The sequence below is a fragment of the Alexandromys fortis genome, unplaced genomic scaffold (assembly GCF_014885135.2).
Source record: "Alexandromys fortis isolate MF-2015 unplaced genomic scaffold, M_Fortis_MF-2015_v1.1 scaffold_283, whole genome shotgun sequence".
NCBI classification, from domain to species: domain Eukaryota; kingdom Metazoa; phylum Chordata; class Mammalia; order Rodentia; family Cricetidae; genus Alexandromys; species Alexandromys fortis.
In genome coordinates, this window is record NW_026068164.1 from 1292528 (window position 1) to 1311168 (window position 18641).

The 18641-nt window shown below is 49.8% G+C and overlaps 1 protein-coding gene across 1 annotated transcript; it reads left to right on the top strand.

The window, feature by feature from the left end:
* Positions 1-2850: 2850 nt before the first annotated feature.
* Dele1 (DAP3 binding cell death enhancer 1) lies at positions 2851-18413 on the top strand. The gene is made up of 13 exons (XM_050127960.1): positions 2851-3012; positions 3641-3755; positions 3838-3955; positions 5911-6058; positions 7168-7326; positions 7688-7776; positions 7878-7974; positions 10715-10857; positions 11938-12096; positions 12183-12275; positions 15021-15180; positions 16098-16325; positions 17008-18413. Exons 1-12 carry the CDS (start codon positions 2982-2984, stop codon positions 16322-16324), a joined length of 1539 nt encoding a protein of 512 aa, XP_049983917.1. The 5' UTR covers positions 2851-2981; the 3' UTR covers position 16325; positions 17008-18413.
* Positions 18414-18641: the final 228 nt, after the last annotated feature.

Below are 18641 nucleotides of genomic sequence, written 5' to 3' on the forward strand. Positions count from 1 at the left end.
ACAGTGTGTGTTAAGCCCCATGTGGGACACAAAAGTGGGAAGACGCCACCCCTGCCCTGAGGGAAAGAGCCGGGGAGAGCACACTTACACAGACGAGATAATTAAATAACAGGACAACATATAACTACTGCTACACTGTGGAGTCACTACAGGGATTGGGGAAAGCAGAGAAGTAAGTGGGGAGGGCTCCACCAGTTGGGGAGTCTTCACTGTGGCCCTGAAATCAGGCTGAGCCTTGAGGAAGAAAGCCAACTACAGACAGGCTGAGAGGAAGGGGTGCCCAGAAGTCCCAGGAGGGACAGAGCCAAGTCAGCACACTTACGGTTTTATGTCAGGTAGCACAGGGACTGTGAAAGGTGGCTGTCCCAACTCCCCAAGCAAGAATATTTCTGAATAGTTCCCCGCATTCAGGCTCCTGGGCCTTCATGTGGTTTCCTCTGCTTGCAACGCCCTTTCCCCTTCTCCACCTGATAAACTTACTTGTGCTTAAAGGGCCCAACTCAAAACACACACCACGTGGAAGAATCCTTTCTTGATGTACCCCTACTCGCTGCTAGGCTAAACATTTATTTTGTTTTGAATCTCACAATTACAATGAGGTAATATTTTCCCTGTTTTACAGATAACAGGCTAAGTGTGCTTAAGAACCCTGCAAAGGAGTGGTAGCAGTGCAGGCCTTTAATCCCAGAGGCAGGCAGATCTCTTGAGTTTGAGGCCAGCCTGGTCTACTGAGCAAGTACACAGAGAGATGCTGCCTCAAACATTCAGTAATGATAATAATAATGTCAATAATAAAATAAAAAGAGCAAAAGTTAAGTTTTCTACAGAGAGTTCTAGGACAGCCAGGGCTACACAGAGAAACCCTGTCTTGAAAGATCAAAAACCAAATGAAACCAAAACAAAACAAATAAACGCCCTGCAAAGATAACCAAGCTAGGAAATGAGAACGCTGGATTCACAGTGATATTTGTGGGTCTGGAGCCCGTTGGCTGTTGTCAGTGCTAGAGACTGAACCTGGTTTGTGCAGGACAGGCCCAGCCTCTGACACTGAGCCATAATTTCAGTCCTACAGACTCCGTCCTCTTTTTGAGGCAAGGTCTCACCACGTAGCCCAGAATGGTCCCGAACTCATTATCTTGAATCTGTGATCCTCCTATTAAGCCTCCCCAGGACTAGAATTACAGGCACATGTTCTCGGGCCTATCTCAGAGTCTGTGAAGTGAGGCATGCCCCCGGCAATGCTGAAGCATGTGTGGGCAGCCCGTTTATATTGGGTTCTATGGTCTGAGCTGACAAGGACAACGGACAAGGTCTCTTCCTCAAGGAACAGGTTCCCCCGAGATATAAACTCGGATCACTGGATTCAGAGTCCAGAGCTATAACCAGTACACCACGGGAGCTGGTGCTATCTCAGAGTCTACTCCTATTCTTTCATTTATTTTTGGGAGACAGTGTCTCAGGTAGCTCAGGCTGGCCTAGACATAGGGAGCTGAGGATGTCCTTGAACTACTGATACTCTTGCCTCCGGTTCTAAAGCCCTGTTTCACCAGACCCTACTGCAGTCTCTTCGTGTACTAGAGCCCTGTATTTTTGGAGGCCACGCACGCTCTTCACCAATCTGTCTTCTCAGATCCTAGAACGGTGGCTGACATATGGCTCGAGACTGTTTGACAGAGAAACACAACTTTCACACCACATGCCGGGGTCTAACCGTAGGTACACCCAGTACTCTCATCCCAGATACTTCCACCCACCTAGAAGTCACATATTTGGGGGAAGCAGGAAGTCTGAACACCTTCCCCCCCACCACACAGGACTCTTCAGTAGTGAAAGCGGGACCAGTTTACAAAAGCAAACACTGGCTGAACCTGAACCAGAGGGCTCTGACTGAACACAGTCCGTGAATCCTTAAGTATTTTGAAACGAGCAGCCACTCAAAAGCCTCAGCCTGCCGCATCAGGAAAGGGCAGTCATAACTGCTCCAGCTGGCCCTGTCCTTGCGCAGGGGCCCAGACAACAGAGTATCTCTGAGGGGACAGGGACACAGCACTGCACTGTGACCTTCAGCAGCCTGAGTTCTCCTAATAGTTTAGGGACTTTGACTCAGGCCAAACCACAATTCCTGGCTGAGAGGATGAAAACAATTTCAGGAGTAGCCACTCTGATGAAGAGCTGGAGATTTTATTAAAAGTAACTTTAACATGGGTATAAGCATGGGCTTAGGAGGCACACAGGGAACAAAGTAAGGCAATACCAGAGTGCAAGTCTATACTAAGGAGGGAGTGGCAATTGTCATCGTCTTAGCTATACCTTTGGTGGTTAAGTTACATCTCAAAAGCTCGCTAAGAACCACCCCCACTTCTCTCTATGGTTAAGTGAATTTATAGGGTGATTCCTTGGATGGAATTATAATCAGATAAAGTGAAATCAGATGCCTCTAGGTTTGCGCATGTAGAAATGTCCTTTGCCTGTAAACCGAGTTTCTGGTGAGATTACTAGAGAAACAATTGCTTTAGGCTGAGAAGGGTGAAAAAGGCATTTAGCAACTATTAACTGTGCTGTGCGGGAATTCTTGCCTGGCCGCTGGCAAGGATTTTCTTTGCCTTTCGATCTTGACTCAGAGTGCCCAGGCTAAACGTAAAGAGACAAAACCGGGCTAGAACCTGGGAGCAAACCCTGCCCTGGGTACTCTGGTCCACCAACCAGCCGCCATATGGATCCACGCACCTCCGCGGCCCGTGCGATGGCGACAGAGGACACCTCTGCCCTAGCCCCGCATCTCGTCCATGCAGCTCTCATCTCGCCAAGCCCGCCCCATCCACCACTTCCTCCCGAGAGCACCATCCTTCCGGTAGGGCTCCTTGCTGATTGGCCGGCCGGGGAGTCGGCCGCTGGGGACTGCGCAGCGGCCGTGCTCGTCCCTGTCCGGTCCTTCGGCCTTGATCTCTCAGTTGCGAGTGCTCTATGGTGCTGGCCGCGACATGTGGCGCCTGACAGGTCTCCTGGGGCGAGGTAAGGGCCTTCTACAAGGGGAGTTTCTACAGGCCGTGGCCTCAGAACTGCAGTGCTCCGCGGGAAGACAGCCGTAGCGCCAGTGGGTGGAGTTAGATGCGGGAAAGGCGGAGCATAGGGGGCAAGGCTCTAGTCGAGGAGTCTGGAGCCCTTGGAACTTGAGACGTGGTAGGGCAAAGTGGGGAAGAAGGTGGAGCTTACATCCAAGGGGACGGGATAGAGTTCTAGAAGGGGAGGAGTCTATAAAAGAAAGCCAATGAAAAGAGGAGGAGTTTAGAGACACATGCTCAGCTTAGTGAGAATGTGTGTCTATAGATTTATGGTTCTAGAACAGAAGTTGCCACTCATAGGCAACTCTGTGAGAATTTTTTTGTGAATAAACATACGCCATTCTGAGGGGTCTTGCTATATGAGGTGGTGGAACCTTGGGATCCTTACTAGCCTAGAATGCTGGAGGTCCTGAGTTCCATTCCCAGCACCAGAAAAACAAAAACACTGCGCAGACAGACGTCAGTGATTCCTGGGTTCCTGGGGTAATGCTCCCTCACAGGCTAGAAGGAAGATTGTTGAGGCCATCTTTATTTCAGCCCATCCCTGTTGGTGTGACTGATCCTCTTTGCTTCCACAGCTTTTCCCCGCGTGCTGAGACCTGGCTTCCGAGGGATAACACCCAGGCCCACCAGTTCAGATGGGCCTCAGACATCCTCCACCACCCCGCTGCTCCCTAGGCCCAGCGTTGTTAGGTGAGAGTCTGACATTCTGTCACATAGGGCCTCCTGCCCCCATTTTGTACAGAACTTAGTAGCCTCTAATTGTACAGTTTAGGTCAGGCTCCTGTGGTCCAAGGAGGAACAGAGACCCAAAGTGCTGTGAGTGGAAAGATGCCTTCCACTGGATGTCTGCTCCCGTCTCCCCAAACACACTGCGGGATGCCATCTCGTGGGTAAGGCTGCTCCTGTACCTTCAGCATAGTCAAGAATCATCTTGCGTGGGAGAACATTCTAGCATAGAAACAAGGGCAAGATCGTATCAACGTGGTGAGGTCTGCAACCGTGAGCGTGGTTCCTGGAAACCTTGCCGTCCCTCTAGCCTCAGCCATGCTTTTATTCTTCTCCATTCGATAGGCATTTGTTTAACACTTTTGACCTAAGCACTAGGAACAGAGCAGAGAACAAGGAAGACATAATCCTTGCCTTCGTGGATAAGAAGTAGCTGATAGATAGCATGACTCACCAACAGGAACTGTTGTCTAATATTTACAAAAATCCTGCAAGGGAAATTTAACCTTCATCTCATACGCAAGGACACTCGGGCTTTAGAATATCAGTAGTATATCTAATGTCACGTGGCTTAAGTAGAAGAATCGGGTTTTGCTGGCCCGACATTCAAGCTGCACCGCATGGTTGCTTCACCTGGTATATCTTGTAGAGTCGCCTAATGCAGAGCCTCATGCATAATATTTGCTCGGTAAATATTTGTTGAACTGATCTCTAAGGTCAGGGGTGCATCACAAACATTAGGTCTCCTAGGGCAGAGTCTTGGCCCACAGGCAGTGTTCCGTGTAGAGATTCCAGCTGTCCACCATTCTGAATGAAATGGACACACGCATATATCACTCTCAGATCTGCCACATCCCCAACCTGGTACTTCATGCTTTGTACTGTAGGCAAGTGACTTGACGCCTCTGAGCCTTGCTTTTATTGTTTTGTTTGTTTGTTTTTCGAGGTAGTGTATCTCTGTATAACCCTGGCTTTCTTGGAACTTGCTCTGTAGACCAGGCTGGTCTCAAACTCTCAGAGATCCATCTGCCTGTGCCTCCTGAGTACTGGGATCAAAGGCGCGCACCACCCCCACCTGGCCACTTTTTTTTTTTTTTTTATAGACCTTTAATTTGGTGTCATCAGAGCTGAACATGGGATGTCTCCATGACATAGACATGGCTGTCTGGGTTTCTATGAACTGGAGGCAGATTATACCATAGAGTAGGGAATATTTTTCCATTTTGTCAAAGAACTGAGCCCTAGGTTGGTATCACGTCGATTCCTTCAGGGAACCGCACCCAGATTCCAGAGGTCCTGTTATCTCTAGGTTCTGTCACCACTGCCCTCATGGAGGGTCTGCACACAGACTCTCACCGACACCATTGGCCTTATCTTCCTAATGATGGTGACTTGTCTTCCTCCCGCCTGCAGCCCGCTCATCATTCCAGTACTCTTTCCTCTCAGGCTCTTTGCAGCCCCTGACTGATTTTTCTTCTTGGTGTTTCGCACAATTTCTAGGTTATTGTATTTGTTTTTCTGTTGGGTTTTGTCTCTTTCAGCAAAAGATACAAATGTCATGAGGCCCAGACGCTGTCTGTCTTAACCTGCTGTCATGCATAGTTCCTGTTGCAACAAAGAGATACTGGGGTATCATCCAACCCAGGAAGATGGGGTGAACGAGCAGCTCCTGGGATAGGAGCTGGCTCAGCTGGTCTGTGACACCTTTTCAAGCTTCCACTTGTATGTGTGTGCTCTTGTGGCTGGGTTGGGAACTCTTTTTTTTTTTTTTTTCCCACAGCGTCTTTTTGTCTGCCTAGACCCTTTTATTCTGTCCCTGGCTGGCACATGAATTCAGCACGCACTTTTTAGGCACCTACTCTCACTTCACACTGCCCTGGGCTCCAGGGATACCAGAATGTGCACGGTCCACGGGCCCTGCCTCTATCATGCTTACAAACTAAAAGGGAGTGACAGACCCTAAGTGAATGATTGAAAAGAACTAGAGAGCCGCAAAGGACAGGCTCAAGTGCTGTGAAAGTACATGGCGTGGAGCTGCCCCCGTTCGTCAGGAAAGGCTCCCGGCAGACGATGATTGACAGGTGGGGCTGTGTTCCTGACGTGCTGCTTTCTTTCCCAGGGCTCTCTGGCAGTGCTGGCCTTGCACCTGGCCAGGCAGATCCACTTCCACGCAGCCCTGATATCAGGACCCCAGCCAGCTGAACGCTGCTCTTGGCACAGTCCCCTCTACCGCTTCCTCTCCTCTTCCTGGTGGCACCCACGCTCCTGTGAGTTCTCCATCCTCAGAGGGCAACTGGGGCAGGTTGGGAGTTTCTCTGGGCCAGGAAGTATCTCTGGCCACACCTCAGGAAAAGAGCCATCAGCAGCTCCTTGCCTTTCCTATCTGAGCCAGAGGGAGAGGAGTGTGGGGAAGTGCAAGCCACCTGGGTGTGGGCCATGCCTGCCCCCTCTGTGTCCTTCTATCACCTCCCAGAGAGGAAGCCCCCACACCTAGGACACGTTAGACCCCGGGTGTGGCTTCCTGCCCAATCCTCGTGCAGTTCAGTCCTGCAGTGACTGTCGGTAACTGAAACTACTGAGTGTGTATTTTGGGTTGTGTGCAGAAAGCATGTAGCCACATGATTGAAGCTCTGGAGTCAGACTTTAAGAATTCTAACTTCCCAACTACTGCTTACTAACTACTCTGGTGTCCCTGAAGAAATCAGTTTTGGTCTCCCCATGCCTCAGTTTCCTTATCTGTAAAATGGGGTGATAATAAAGGGGATTCCTTAGGAAGACCAAATGAGTTAATATGTGTCGGGGACTTAGCATTGTGCCTAGCACATAGTATGCACTTGGTCATCATCGGTTGGAATTTTAGTTCTTGTGTTAGCATTAAGCAGAAAGCTGGGTGCTAGGCTACAGTAGTGAATCAGGTAGGCACTCCCGGCCTCTGGGAGGATTCAAGCAATTTGTGCTCAGGGTGGGAGATCAGCATAAGTATGAATTTCAGTAGAGCAGTGGTTCTCAACCTCCCTAATGCTACAGCTCCTTAATACAGCACCTCATGCTGTGGAGACCCCCAACCATAAAATTATTTTTATTGCTACTTTATAACTGTAATTTTGCTGCTGTTATGTATCGTAATGTAAATATCTGTGTTTTCTGATGGTCTTAAGCGACCCACAGGGGTCATGACCCACAGGTTGAGAACCACTGCTGTAGAGGAAGGCTGGCCAGAGGGGTGGAAGAGGAACCATGGGAGGGAGGTGTCTCAGGAGTTTCACAATTCTTCCTCAAGCCTCCCAAGCCTCAAGGAGGACTGACTGGCAAGTGTTACAAGCTCCCAAAGATTGGACCCCTTTCTTACCTGACCTTCTTGCTGGCTTCTCTCCAGCACTTCGGAGGCACGTTCTTCCCAGGCCTGACCACCCAGCTCCCACATACGCTGGCCTCAGGGCACCAAGGCTGGGCCAGAAAGAACCCTCCCCTCAGTTCCAGTGCTGCCCTGCAGACAGCTCCCTGAGAACTGGCCTTCTGAATCTACCTGAAGAAGGTGCGACCTCACCTAATACCTGTAGAGTGGGGAGGGGGTGGATGGACCTAACACCCGCAGGAGGGAGGGGCTGGTGGACTGACCTAACACCCACAGGATGGGGAGAGGCTGGTGGACCGACCTAACACCCGCAGGAGGGAGGGGCTGGTGGACGGACCTAACACTCACAGGAGGGGAGGGGCTCGTGGAAGGACCTTTGTTGCATTGTGCGCCCAGATAAAGAGCTGTCATCCCCGTGAAGCCTCTTGCTTTCTGGGGTGATGGAGAGTTACTGAGTATAGGGCAGACTGGAAGAGAAAGAAGGGAGAAGTCATACGTTTCTCCTCCCCCTGACACCTGGGTATCCGCCTTTCCCTTGCAGAGCCCAGTGACTTTGACTTCTTGCACGCCAGCAGGGACTTCACATCCCAAGCAGAGGCAACCGCGGCCTGCCCCCCTGGAGAAACAAATGTATGTTTCAAGTTTGGTACCCTGGATGCCCACTCCTCTCTTGGGGCTGGTGGAGAGCCAAGTGACCCATACCTTGATGCTGCCTTCTGTCTCTTCCCCAGGAACAAGACAAGTCCAAGGCTCTTCCCTTAGAGGAGGCTGTGACTTCCATCCAGCAACTCTTTCAGCTCAGTGTTGCCATCGCTTTCAACTTCCTGGGTACCTAATTCCCCTTCTCAGGGCAGGAGGATGAGGAAATGGGAAGGGCATGGGTTGGGTAGAATACAGCAGAGTAGAGAGTGGTTTAAACAAAAGAGGTTTATCTTCTCTGGGTAGGTAGACCAGATGTGGCATGCTGGTTCAGTGGGGTCAAGGACCCATCCTAGTTCTTACATGTTCAGCTCTCATCTTGAGTTCGGTGTTAGTCATTCCAGTTCCTGCTTTCCTGTTTATATTCTTGGCCGCTGGGTAGAGAGACAGTAAGCTAGAGGACCCCTACTTTCCTTATGGGCCTAACCTTGTTCTTTATAGAGGTACGTAAGCCACAAAGTCGGCTTCTGGCCGTCTGTTATAGAGGAGGCTGAGAGATGTAGTCTTCAGCCGAATGGCTATGCGCTTCCTTGAGTAGTCTGTCCTGTGTAGACAGTAGGAAATTTTACAGGACACCCAGCATTCTCTACCATGCTTAGAAAAGAGCGGGCTCCTGCAGTTTGCAGCAGGCCCCAGTGCATAATGGGGAAGAACCCTTATCAAATCTGGGGACTCCACGACTTGGCTATTTGTCCTGGTTCTATGGTGACTTGACTCTTGTCTCAAACCATCTAAAGGGGAGCCTTGTATTCCCAACAGCACCTGTTGGGACCTAGTAGTTGGGAACAGGGAGGAAGAGGCTGGGTCTCATTCAGAGCGTATTTACCGATTATTGCTAGCCCCTGCCCGGGAGATGTGGTGGTTCTTTACTCTCATGGTGTTCACATGTGGATTGAAGGATAGTAGACAGTAAACTGGACAGGTACAGTGGCCCGTGCCTTTAATCCCAGCAGTCGGGAGGTGGAGACAGGCAGATCTCTGAGTTCGGAGCCAGCCTGATCTATAGAGCAAGTTCCAGGACAGCCAGGGCTACACAGAGAAACCCTGACTCGAAAAAACAAAAAAGAATGTCAGATGATGAATGTAATGAAGAAATTGAACAAGGGGTTGTTTCTCTAACTTGGGCAAGGAACAGCTTTTCATGGAGAAGTCTGCTGGAAGGGAGACCCTTGAGCTAAGCCTGGCTGACAGAGGCCAGGTTTGTTCCCATTTGGAGAAAGAGCTCTCCAGCAGAGAGAGAAATGAGAGTAAGGTGCTGTGACAGCGTTGAGGTTTATTTGTTAAGGGACAAAAGAGAGGTGACTGTGGCTGGAACTTAGCCATCATAGGAAGGAGAGAAGGTTGAAGTCAGAGAAGTAGCTAGGAGCCAGCTCAGGTAAGGTCTTCCGATCCCAGGAAGAGTAGGGATTGCCTACGTGACACAGGAAGGCACTGGAGCAGGAAGAAGGATGGTCATGTGATCTGACTTACTCTTCCAAAGGTCTGTGTGGCTATTTACAGACCAGCATGGATTGAGGGGGGCCGGAAGGGAGACGTGAGACCAGGCAGGAAGACTTGCTGAGAACTAGACAGGACATGATGAAGGCTTGGCCATGGCTAAGGCAGCAGAGCCAGAGGAGCAGAGGAATCCTGATGAGCAGGTGGTGTCTTCTGCCCCTCGTGTCTCCTTCCCAAGGACAGAGGACTCCATGCACTCGGGACAGTAGAATTTTCAGGAGGCAGGGAAGCGAGTGTAATTCTGCTTGCTGAATAGGGTGCAGCTTTTTCCTGGTTGGCTTTTTTTGTGATTCTGAGGGCAAGGCTCTTCTCAGAACCCTCCTGCCCATTCCCCCATTCATATATTCATTTATTCAGCAAGTGCTGAGCCCTATGGCAGTGCACAAAGGCAGCACAAGCTATAATCATATTTTGCATTTATGTAGAATTTTCATCCCATGCAAAATTACTTCTCCGTTCTTGTTCTGCCTGCCTCGAGGATTTTACAGTATAATTGAGGAGACGGGGCTTATTCTTTTGTACCAGCTGTGTCCATAGACAAAGGTTTGATATATTAGGAAAGCGCTAAAAAGAGTTTAAGCCCCAAGTGTGGTCTGAAGGTTCTAGAGTAGAAACAATGGGAGGCTTGGTGATAGAGGCAGAACCCAGGGTCTCAGTCAGGAGCCAGTTTGAGCAAAGATGAAAATTGACAAAGTTGAGTCCTGCCTGTACATTTTCTGTTTCCTTAATGCCTGGGCAAAGCAAAGGGCCCTGACTTTGGAGAAGGATGTCAGCCAGGCCTTGGCTGTCTTCTGCTGAGGCTCTTACTTGCCGTACAAGGCTAGCTGAGCAAGATCACCTGTGCAGTGCAGGTGTGCAATGAAAACCCTCTCCTAGCTGACATAAGCCCAGAATCTCGGGGATCTCTTGGCCTGTCGAGTGTCAGGGGGAATGGGAATCAAGGCAGCTCCAGAGAACCCAGGGGTCAGCACTGATAGTGTCTCAAGGTTGCTGCTGTCAGAATACTTAAGAGTTCTTTTTCTCTCATGAGAATCTTCTCCGCCTGATTAAGATTCACACTCCTGACAAAGTCGCATTGGTGGGGAAGAGCACAGGCATATGATTGACAGCCCAGGGGAGGGGTTGTTCCCGAAGGGCAACCAGAGCTATTGGCCAGATAAGCAAGCACAGCCACCCCATCCCTGGCACCAGCCTCCAGCCCCCACCCCCATGTCTCTGGCACCAGTGAGCCAGCTGGAGGAGTAAGTGCTGCACAGCTGTATCCCGCACAAGAAGAAAAGAGGGATTCCGGGGAGGGATGAGCAACCCGAGTGTCTGGTGGAGGATGTGGAAGGTCACAGTGGGAAATGTGTTTGTGCTCCGTTTCCTACAGGGACAGAGAACATGAAGGCAGGGCACCACACAGAAGCCTTCTCTTACTTCCAGAGAGCCGCAGACCGTGGCTACAGCAAAGCACAGTACAACGTGGGCTTGTGTCTGGAGCATGGCAGAGGCACCCCTAGGGACCTCGGCAAGGTACCGTCCCATCCCCAAACCCAGTGAGCTCAAAAACTGAGTAGTAAACAGCAGGGGGCTGATAGTTCAAAGTAAGCCCTCCTAAATTATAGACGTGTACTCCAGACTCAGGGAGGGCAGGCATTTTGCCTTTCTTTGCAACTGTACTCTCAGAGCCTAGATTGTACCTAGATAAATAGGTTAATTTTAAGATAGAAAGGTAGGTATGCAAGGGTGTCATATGTAGAATATTTTGTTGAGCTGTATGTAAAAGGAAAGGGGATAATCAACTTGATGTTCTTATGTCTACAGGACCTTAACAATGATATATCAGATCTATATCAACAGGGAAAGACATTCATGGTATACTGCTATGTCTTTCTCCATATAAGTGTATAGTATATATATAATGTATAGTTCTGGAGAGATGGCTCAGTGGTTAAGTGGACTAGCTGCTCTTTCAGAAGACCCAGGTTCAATTCCCAATACCCACATGGTGGCTCACAACCACCTGTAACTCTAGTTCTGGGGAATCTGACATTCTCTTTGGCCTCCACAGACACTACACATGTGTGGTGCACAGACATACATGCAAGCAAAACACCTAAGCACACAAAAACATATATATAGTATACACATGTACACAAGCTTACATGTGTAAATGTATACACAGTATGTGCAGCGTGTATAACACATCCATGGGGAAAACTTGGAAGCCTATACACTAAAACTTTAATAAAGAATGATCTTAATTGAGCAGGGTAACACACACTGTAATTCCATCAATGAGGCAGGAGGATTTCTCCACTTTTGAGGCCAATGTGGGCTGTATGGGTAGTAACAGGCTGTGGGAACTCTATCTCAGACTCTTTCAAAAAGACAATCGGTCAAACACACCAGCAAAAACTCCTGATGCTCTTATGAGGCAGGATATCTTGGGCTTTTATGTTTGTGCTCTGGGTTTCTGTTTTTAATTTTGACCTAACAGCATTTACCGTTCTAACCTATAATGATTGTGTATTTATTTGAATGGCTTTTAAGATTTCATTCAAAGAAAGAGGTCAATTACCTACAGACTGATAATTTCTCCTGTTGCCCCAGGCTATCCTCTTTTACCACCTGGCCGCCATCCAGGGCCACAGCCTGGCTCAGTACCGCTATGCCCGGTGCCTGTTGCAAAGTGCAGCCTCTTTGTCAGACCCTGAGCGGCAGAAGGCAGTGTCTATGCTGAAGCAAGCTGCAGACTCTGGCTTGCGAGAGGTGAGTGCTATCGATGGGGTCTGTTCTGAGTGAGGTGTGCAGAGCCTGAAAGTGACTAACGTGTCCTTTTCCTCCCTCCCTGCTAGGCCCAAGCTTTCCTTGGGGTGCTCTTTACGAAGGAGCCACACCTGGATGAGCAGAGAGCCGTGAAATACCTTTGGCTCGCAGCCAGCAATGGGGTACGTGTGCTATCTCTGATCCGTACATGTTGGGGATCAAGTCTGATAAGAAAAGGAATTTTAGGAACTGGTTCTGAGTTCTAGGCTTATCATACGTTTTCCGGGAGCCTTCGGCTAACCACACCCTGGCTCCCACTGACCCACTGTGTGACCTTGGACAGGGCCACTGGGGTGCTGAGTTTGAAGGTGGGGACACTGCTCAGCCAAGGGGGAAATACTTGCTCTCAGACATTGTGAATTGTGGCACAGCCGAGCTCCTCCCCTCCAGCTACCCAGCCTGTCGCTACTCACCACATATCGAGCTATCACTTCTTGATTCAGACTTTTAAACCAGCCTAATAATGCCCGCTCTGCCTGCCCCTTCACAGGGTTGTTAGGAGTATCCGACCAAGGTGACAGGCGCGCAAGCTCTCTGTGAGCTGTACCCATGACGCGTCCTTGCGGTGGCCTCGGGAAGTCAGACACATGAGAGGGGGCTACTTGATTGTCCAACCTAGGTGTTGGCATTCAAGCAGCATAGCCCAGTTTGTTCCACAGGGAATTGGTTCCATGGGATGTTGATGAGGAATGCCGAGGGAATGGGCACTTGGATCTCAGGAGCACTAAGTGAAAATAGTTGTTTTGCGTTTAGACAGTCTACAGAGTAAAGAGCTCTTTATCATTGAAATGCTAAGGTGATCTGTGGCTTGCTGGATCCCTGTTGTAGCTGGAAGGGTCAGAAGTCCTGGATTGGAGCAGGCGGTGTGCACAGTGTCATTTCCCTGCCTAGGACACTCCTGCTTCTCTTTGTTCTCTGACCAGCAGCTGATAACAACACTATTGCATCAGAATACTTACCCCAGCCACTCTGTGCTCCACACAGTACCTGGAGTCTGACAGAGGAGGACAGCCAGCAATTGCACTGTAACTCTTCTTCCTCGGAGGAGCGGGCCTGCTGTCCATATGCCGGGTACACCCTGGGCCTTCTGGCCTGCTAGGGTTAGACCAGCATGCTAAAGAAGGGATGCACAAAGGGATTTATGTCCCCACTGTGGAACACTGTTGGGACACAGCCCTTCCACTCTTCAACCTTTCAGAAACTGGGTTGGTCACTCAGGGCTTGTTCTGTGTGGTGTTGCAGGGGTAGGTGTCATGGTTTAGATAAAATTGGTGCAGTTCCCCGAGGGGTGGCAGGGGCCACAAGAGGAAGCCAGGTTCCACCACCCAAGGCCTCTGTGGGTCCCAGGCAGGTGGGAGGTGGTAGGTGAGAGACCTCGGCGGATTGGCGGGGCAGATGAGGTGGATAGACACCATACAGAGAAAGTGAATTGTTGAAATAGGAGCGGCGGGACTGCGTCCCCGGCACCCGGCCGCCTGCATGGCTAGCTTATGCCCGAAATAATTACACGGAAACTGTATTCTATTAAACACTGCCTGGCCCGGCTAGTTCCAGCCTCTTATTGGCTAGCTCTTACATATTGTTCTAACCCATTTCTAATATTCTGTGTAGCCCACGAGCTGGCTTACCAGGGAGGATCTTAACCTGCATCTGTCTGGAGCGGGAGAATCATGGCGACTCCTCCACTAAGCTTCTTTCTCCCAGAATTCTGTTCTGTTTATTCCACCCACCTAAGGGTTGGCCTATCAAATGGGCCTAGGCAGTTTCTTTATTAATAAGAAATCACTCCCACATCAGTGAATATAGTTTATTAGTTTATTTAGTGGGTTAGGGAAGGGAAGGGGAGAGAGAGAGTGAGAGAGGTGGCACATGCTGGTAGAATTTACTGAAGGAGAAGAGGCCTCAGGTACCTCTTCCGAACAAAGCCAGGGCAGAGAAACCCAGGCTAGAAGCGGAAGGAAGATCTGCTTGTCTCTTAAAGGGACAGGACAGACCATTACATTAGGGTTTAGGTCTTACATATGACTGTTGCTTTGTTCTGCCCTAGCCTACAACTCCAGATCTACTGTATTTCTTACCGACTTGGCCTTTATGTCGCATAAGTGGGAACAGAGTATGTAGCAGAAACTTGTGGCACATAAAGGAGCAATGGGACCATGGTTGAGAGTCTGTAGAATTTTTTTTTTTAATTGAGAGCTTAAATATGCTAAGAGCTCTCTAGTGAGGGAGGAGAACTCAGTGGTGTGAGAAGCTGGAGGGGCGTGTCATGCTAGTTGCACTGACCTGAGCACTTTCCAAACAGCGAAGCCTAAGTACGTAGTGCTTCTGTTAGCCCTGTCCCATAGCCGAGAAAGCTGGGGTACCTGGGTTGGAAGCCAGGAAGGCTAACCATGCACGCCAGGCTCCTGATGCCTGCTTGTCTCACAGGGGAGTGTCATGTCAGTGAGGAGGCAGAGCCTAGGGCAAGGCAAGGGGCGGAGCATGAGGAAGACATGGCTTGTGCTGGGGCTTCTATTCTGCAGTCCTCTCAGGGAGTCAGGAAGGCGGGCCTGGCTTTGGGAAATCTCTGTACAATGGCCTGTCAGAAGGCCGAAGCTTGCCTCCCGGCGTCCTTCCCATCTAGGGCCGAGTCCTTCTGCAGTCTTCTCTTAACCAGTCTCAGCAAGAGAAGCCTTCACACTGGTGGGGTGGAATCTCCCTAGGCAGGGGACCTAACTCCTTAGGCAAGCACTGAGCCTCTTGTATTTCATGGTTGGGGAGCTTGGAATGTGGCAGGCTGATGGATGAAGGCTCAGCATCCCTGCCTGACTCCATCTCGCTCCTGGCTAGGCATTCCTGTTCTTCAGTTTGTCTGTCTTCTCCTTTAGGACTCCCAGAGCAGGTTCCACTTGGGAGTCTGTTACGAGAGGGGCCTTGGTGTTCAGAGGAATCTGGTCGAGGCTGTGAAGTGTTACCAGCAGTCAGCAGCCGTGGGGAATGAACCCGCCCAGGAGAGGCTTCGGACCCTCTTCAGCGTAAAGGCAGCAGGTAATGCAAGCCAAGGCCTGGTTCCTTCCAAGCTGAGTGCCTGGCGACAACAAAGGGTGGTAGCCCCAGTGTTAACTAGCAACCTGACTTTCAGAGCGAGGTAAACTTGTGTTTTGAACTCTGCTGTCATTGAACTGGGACTCTGACCTTGATTTCTTCTCTGACAATCAGAAACACAGTAGAATTAAGCCCTTAGTTTGTTGTAAGCACTACATTTTAGTAAAATAATAGGCTAGCACAGCCAGTCCTGGTGGTGCATGCTGGGAATCACACATCTGGGATGCTGACACATACATTCTCAGGCTGGCTTGGGTACCATAGCAAGACACTGCCTTTAAAAATAAAGCATAACATAGTCTAGCGCACAGTAAGTATCCAATAAACCAGTAAATGATGGTTCCTGCCATGATCTTTTGGGGAGAGCCAATGTCTTGAGGCTGACTGAAATACCTTTCTAGGGCTATGAGAGCACCACTGAGTCACTGGGGCTGAGCCCCGTTAGCAATGCCAGAGGAGCCAGGTCCTTTAAGAAGTCCCTGCCTAGCCGGGCGGTGGTGGCGCACGCCTTTAGTCCCAGCACTCGGGAGGCAGAGGCAGGCGGATCTCTGTGAGTTCGAGACCAGCCTGGTCTACAAGAGCTAGTTCCAGGACAGGCTCCAAAACCACAGAGAAACCCTGTCTCGAAAAACCAAAAAAAAAAAAAAAAAAAAGAAAAAAAAGAAGTCCCTGCCCTGCCAGGCATAGTGGCGCATGGCTTTAATACCAACACTTGAGGCAGAGGCAAAGGCAGGTGTATCTCTGAGATTGAGACCAGTATAGTCTACATAGAGAGTTCTAGGACTGTGTAGGGAGACCCTGTCTTAAACAAAGATCCTGCTAGAACTGCAGGAATAAACTTTGCTGTCTTCTCTTTGTAGCCCCAGGGCCCAGCAACCCGGCCATGACAGGACTGAAGTCTTTCTCCAGTCCCTCCCTCTGTAGCCTGAACACCCTGTTGGCAGGTGCCTCAGGCCTCCCTCATGCCTCAAGCACTGGGAACCTTGGCCTCCTCTGCAGAAGTGGCCATCTTGGAGTCAGCCGTGGAGCCCCCAGCAGGGCCATACCATCCTTAGAAAGAAGTCTCGTGAGACTGGGTTTCGGCTAAGGTGAGATAAAGTACAGCCCTGGCTAGGAAAAGGGTGGACTGGAGGTTGGGTGGCAGCAGAAATCGGTGTTAGTACCCTTCCCAGAGTAGCAATTCCAGTTCGTGCTCAGGTGCCCACGTATTTGAAGTGCAAGGCTAATCGGTGACTTTGTCCTTTTTTCCACTTGGTAGCCTCCTAAATAGCCCCCAAAATATTCATTCGGTGACCCTAGAGACTCCATTTGCCACCTTTGCCTTTGTTTTTGAGCAAATAACTAACCTTCTCTGTCCCTGTGCCTCAGTTTCCCTACTCTTAGACCATATCATAGTTTCCAACAATCCTTGTGTGTACATGCCCCTGGTAGTTGACAAGATTTTACATGGCATGTAAATTCAGATGCTTTACTTCAGTAGTATGTTTAATAGATAATGCCAAATATAGTGGACAGATTGGCCTATAATTCTTTTGCACTTATGTACAAAGCTGAATGGTAGTGACTTAAAGCATCCTGTCCAATGGAGCGCAGATTCAAAAGTGACGGAAGTATGGGGGTGTTCTCCTGAGTGGCTGAACTTGGGAAATCCTGAGTGTCACCAGCATCTCGCCTTGTTCATTCCTGATGGACTCCTGATCGTTTTCATCTTCGGTGTGGAAGGGAGAGGTTGCCTGGATGCTTACATGTGTCTGTTTCGATTTTCTTCAGACCTCCCTGCCTGAGAGCTCTCAGAGATATCACAACTTGAATCCCAAAGAAAGGGCCAGTTAGCTCCTCACCTTCCCAGGAGCCTCCAGCACCTCCCCAGCACCATAAAGAAGAGGAATGCCTGTGAAGTCCTAGGTTCTGGCTCCACCACTGACCTAGCTGTGCCACCTGGAAGCAGTGACCCAATTTTCCAACATTATTTTCTCAATTCTAGCCCAAGCACAATAGCATGTGCCCTCCTGCCTTAACAGACTGAGGTGCAGCCATTTCTCTGCATAAAGGACCTTAGTCCTTGCTTAGGGTTCCAAAGGCAGAGTGATGCCCACAGTTCTGTGACCTAGAGTCAGTCACCAGGCCACCAGGCATGGTGCAAGTACCTTTAATCCCAGCACTTAGGAGACTGTGGCAGGGGGATCTCTATGAGTTCAAGGCCAGCCTGTTCTACAAAGCGAGTTACAGGACAGCCAAGGCTACATAGGGAAACCCTGTCTCAAAACAAAAACAAAACAGAGATCCGGATGAGGATCAAAGCTGACATCATGACTCCAGCCCAGACTTCTGGTCTACCAGTTCACACTGTAGTGTTATTTGCAAACATTATCATCACCCGGCAGGTGGGGGTATCAGGAGAGATTAGACACCTGGAGTCTTGGAGTCAGAGAATTGAGAGCATGAGTCCTTTTTGGAAAAGGTCGGGTAGGATTATGCAAGTGTTTAATAAAACAGATGGTGGGTTATCTCCTCTCTCTTGCCCTTGAGTGTGTGGGGGAGAGCCAGGGAGATGGGCAGGGGGAGCTGAAAGCTGAGGCTCCATCCTCATCTCTAAACTCTCCATTAACCAATTTAAAGGGACTTAAAAGCTCTCCAAGAGAGAGACTTAGAAAAAAAAAAATGACTTCTGAGTCAACGCTAATGACTCCAATTACTGAATTTGTGAATAGCTGTTCCCTGGCTTCTGGAAATTAGCCCAAGTTCAATAGCAGAAACGTGGCTGTGGGCAGGGGGTGGGAGGAACTGAGGACCAGCACGTCCCCCCACCCCGAGACTGTTTCCTTGTCCAGACAGCATGCTCAGTTCAAAGATGGGAGGGTTGGGGGGGAGGATAGCTGTGCACACTTTCTTCAGCTGTCCACCCCCCCCCCAACTCCTGTGTGCTCTTAGCTGTGCTGTTCTAGCACCTTCCTGAAGCCCCAGTGCCTCCCCTGCTCCCGCTTCCTTCCCAGATTTGCTATGTCCACCATTCTGACCCCTGTTGGACACCTTGTATGATGCCTCCCACAGACATAGGCACCTGGTCATGTCCCGGCACTTAGAACAGTGTCCCAAGCAAGGTGAAGGCTCTATGTTCAGAGTTGAAGCCCTGCAGTACACTAACCACTGTGGCAAAAATAAAAAATAAGAAAGGTTCCTGTGGTCGACTAAGTTTGGGAAGCACTGCCCTTAACGGCCCCTTTTTATAAATTCATAACACATCCAGAAATGTGAGTTCCAGGAAGCCCTGCACTAAGACAAGCAACAGAGCCTTCCTGGGTGCCCTGAAAAATGTCACCACCATCATTCTCAGGAGTCTCACTAAGCAGCTTTTAAGTCATTTGGGTCCCCTGAGCCCTGCTTGCTTCCCCAACCATGTAGGT